Source organism: Sinocyclocheilus grahami, unplaced genomic scaffold (assembly GCF_001515645.1).
Source record: "Sinocyclocheilus grahami isolate Dianchi unplaced genomic scaffold, SAMN03320097.WGS_v1.1 scaffold1521.1, whole genome shotgun sequence".
In the NCBI taxonomy this organism is placed as follows: domain Eukaryota; kingdom Metazoa; phylum Chordata; class Actinopteri; order Cypriniformes; family Cyprinidae; genus Sinocyclocheilus; species Sinocyclocheilus grahami.
The window spans coordinates 45188-48905 of record NW_015506700.1 but is presented as its reverse complement, the minus strand read 5'-3'; the positions used below and the strand labels follow the sequence as shown (position 1 = coordinate 48905).

General features: G+C 30.1%; 1 protein-coding gene across 1 annotated transcript in view; it reads left to right on the top strand.

Annotated features, from left to right (window-relative positions):
* The window catches only part of LOC107570922 (rap guanine nucleotide exchange factor 5), a 47134-nt gene that overhangs the window by 32916 nt on the left and 10500 nt on the right, over positions 1–3718 (top strand). Inside the window, exon 10 of the mRNA XM_016257205.1 lies at positions 2320–2433. Coding sequence (XP_016112691.1) covers positions 2320–2433 — 114 coding nt within the window. The remainder of the gene's footprint in view (positions 1–2319; positions 2434–3718) is intronic.

Below are 3718 nucleotides of genomic sequence, written 5' to 3'. Positions count from 1 at the left end.
CACACACCGGCCCAGCTAACCGATCACAGCACACGCCGGCCCAGCTAACCGATCACAACACACACTGGCCCAGCTAACCGATCACAGCACACACTGGCCCAGCTAACCGATCACAGCACACACTGGCCCAGCTAGTACACCCCCAAAACAAAATCAAGACTTTGTAAATGAGCATAATAGGACCCCTTTAAACGTCCTCTCTGAAGCAGCTGCTATCTCTAATTACGGTGTAGTAGGATGTGGTGTGTGTTTGGTCATGTGATCTTCATGAATGAATATTTCAGCATCACTATTACCGCTGAAGAAGCACAGAGTTTATCATGACATATTCATGAGCTCCGGCTTGCGTTCCATCTCTGTTGTTCTGAATGGCAGTCGGCCGTGTTTTCACAGCACTGTGTGTCTGTTTTGCTTCGGTCCGGCCTGTGCTGGAAGGCTCACAGGTTTAACTTACAGGAAACCTGCCGTGGTTTCGGCCAATCCAAACACAGCGCTGAGTAAATAAACACGACGGCAGCCGGACTCTGATGATAAGTTTATCTGCGTGTGTGAGAGTGCACATGTGTGTGTTCAGGATTAGAGTTTTAAAAGCCCATTGTTCACTCTATGCTCACCTGCTTTCACTAGTGCCACTGTTATTATAGTATTCTTTATTATAGTATTTATTCATATTTTAATATTTTTTATTTTAATTTTAGTTTGTCATTTTGTTATGTGCTTTTGTTGTTTTTATTATTTTTTGTTTTCTACTTTAATTTATTTTTATTTTTATTTCAGTTTAAGTTTTAGTAATTGTAGTATTTATATAAAATGTTTTAGTATTTATATAAAAAATATTTTATTTAATAAAAATATATTTTTTTATTTTTTTATTTCAGTTAGTTGCCAAAGCAACATTTCTGATTTCTAAGTTTTAAGTTTAAGTTTTTCATCTAATAATATTAATATTATTACAAAAATATTTAAACAAAATAGAGACAAAGCTTTATAGGCATGATTATTCAAATGTACAATATTGACAAAGTGTAAAATACTTCAAGTAAAGAAAAAAATTTTAAACATTATAATTGTACATTTGTATATTTTCTGAAGTTTGCTTTAATATTATTTATATACTATTATATTTTATTAATCATTTTAATTAGCCTTTATTTTTATATTTTCAGATTTATTTTAATTGGTTTAATTTGTAGTATTTTATGTGCTTTTGTTATTTTTATTATTTTTATGTTTTTGTTAATGTTTATCTATATATATATATATAGCTTTAATTTATTTTATTTCGGTTTTAGCAATTTTTGTATTTCAACTTTAAACGTAATTTTTTTCAGTTAGTCGCCAAAGCAACATTTCTAATTTTCATTTAAGTATTATAAGCTTATTATATTTTATTTTATTTTATTTTATCAGCCACTCTGAACATCTAAGAAACTGCCTAGCAACATCCTGGCAATCACAAACAGCACATTTTCTTCCGGAAAAACAAACAAAAAACTGTCTAGTTTCTCTCAATTTACTTTATTAGCATATTTGTTTTACATACAGTATTTGTATCAATACAAATAAAAATATACAATACAAAAAAGTTAAAGTATCAATATAAAATAAAAATATACAGTAATAATAATATGTAATAACATCAAATAAAAACAAAGAATATAGAGAAAAAAAGCTTTGGCGTGACTATTCACATTTACAATATTGACAGAAGGTGTAAAATACTTAAAGTACAGTAGATTTGTGCGTATTCTGAAGAATTATGTGGTGGCCAATATTATTTATGTACTATTATAGTTTTATTAATATTTTGAATTAGCTTTTAATTTTAAATTAACTTTTTTTATTTTAATTTTAGTTACTTAAAAAAAAAAAGTTTTAGTTTTAGTTATTGACAATAATACTGGTGTTTGTCTGTGCAAAATGCATTTATGGTTGCTGTTTTTTCCTTTTCTTTTTACAACCTGTTACTTTGAGTAATAAATAAATAATGTGAAGTAAATACAAGCAAAATAAATGTAACTACGAAATATGATCCTAAAAGCAGTCAAGTCTCTCTAAGGTGTAGATGCTGTCATTCATCTGTCCCCGCCTCCTTGTGGGCGGAGCCACAGAGCCACACCTCCCTCTCTGTCCTTCAGACACACTCTCCCATGCGTTTAGAGTTTCTTCCAGAGGAAACTCACACTGATGAATGAACGAGAGGATGGATGTCTGCTCTCCGTGTCTCACACAGTAGATCCCGCGGCTGTGGCTCTGGTGGGCGTGATGTCGTGGGATTGTGGATTGAAGTATCTGTTTTCTCTTCCTCCGGTTCTGCAGCAGGCTGGCGTCTGTGCTCTCCGGGCTCCGGATGACTTGGTCCAGCGGCTGGCCAAAGACGGCTATCGCTTCCTCCAGAACCAGAACTACCGGCTCCCGGACCGCTCCGCTCAGGTAGGACGGCCCTCGCTCGCACCTGAGCCTGTTGGCATGGCAACAGCAGGTCAGGGGTCACGTTAGGAGACCAGGTGAGGAAACTCACCGTATCAACCTGTTGAGGTGTATTTAAAACACTTCTGGAGTCCTGTTTTCTAATGGTGATGCACTCTTAAAAATAAAGAACCAGAAAGAGTTACATAAAGAGAACCATCTATTATAGATTTACTGTTCATTTACATACATACTTCTTTGATAACTGATTTTTACATTTTAGGATTTTGGCACAATTATAGTTAAATAATAATTATGCTTAAGCAATATATAAATATGTCATATTAATTGGGAATATTTTACTATTAATATACATTTAGTAATAGTAATAATAAAAAGAGCATTCAATGCATGCAAATTTGCTTTGCAAAATAAATAATTGTATTATAATACTATGCTATAGTTGTATTATTATTGTTAGTAGTAGTATTTGCACCATTGTATTCATGCAAATTTATTTTGCAAAATAATTATTTGGTGTAATAATAATATGTTATAGTTATATTATTATGATTATTTACACCATTATATTAATGCTAATTTATTTAGCAAAATAATTATTTGCCGTAATAATAATATGGTATAGTTATAGTTATATTATTATTATTATTATTATTATTATTATTATTATTATTATTATTTACACTATTATATTCATGCAAATTAATTTTGCTAAATAATTAATCACAGTATATTTGCAGTAAGAATAATATGGTATAGTTATTATTGTTGTTGTTGTTGTTATTATTATTTACACCACTGTATTCATGCAAATTTATTTTGAATAAATATTTCCAATACATTTTCAAAAATAATAATAAAAAATATCTTACAATTGTAATATTATTTACTCCATTGTATTCATGCAAATTTGTTTTGCTAAATAAATAATTGCAGTATATTTTCAATAATAATAATAATAATAATATTGTAGTTATAATAATAATTATTATTAATAATATTATTATTATTATTTACAATTATGCATTCATGCAAATTTATTTTGCTGAAGTAAATAGCAAATATATTTTTGTATTTTTTTAGACTGTCTAACTTAAAATGCTGTTCGTTTCTCACTGCTTAAGTCTAGTAATTATGCAAATTATACATGATTTTTATCTTAATCTGTGAACATACAGTTGTGTTATCAGTCTCTAGGAACCTCTGAAGAACCTATACTGAAACAGCTAAACTTTTATATCTCCAACAAACCGTAAAGCACCTCAAGAACTCAAAAATGATAATAAGG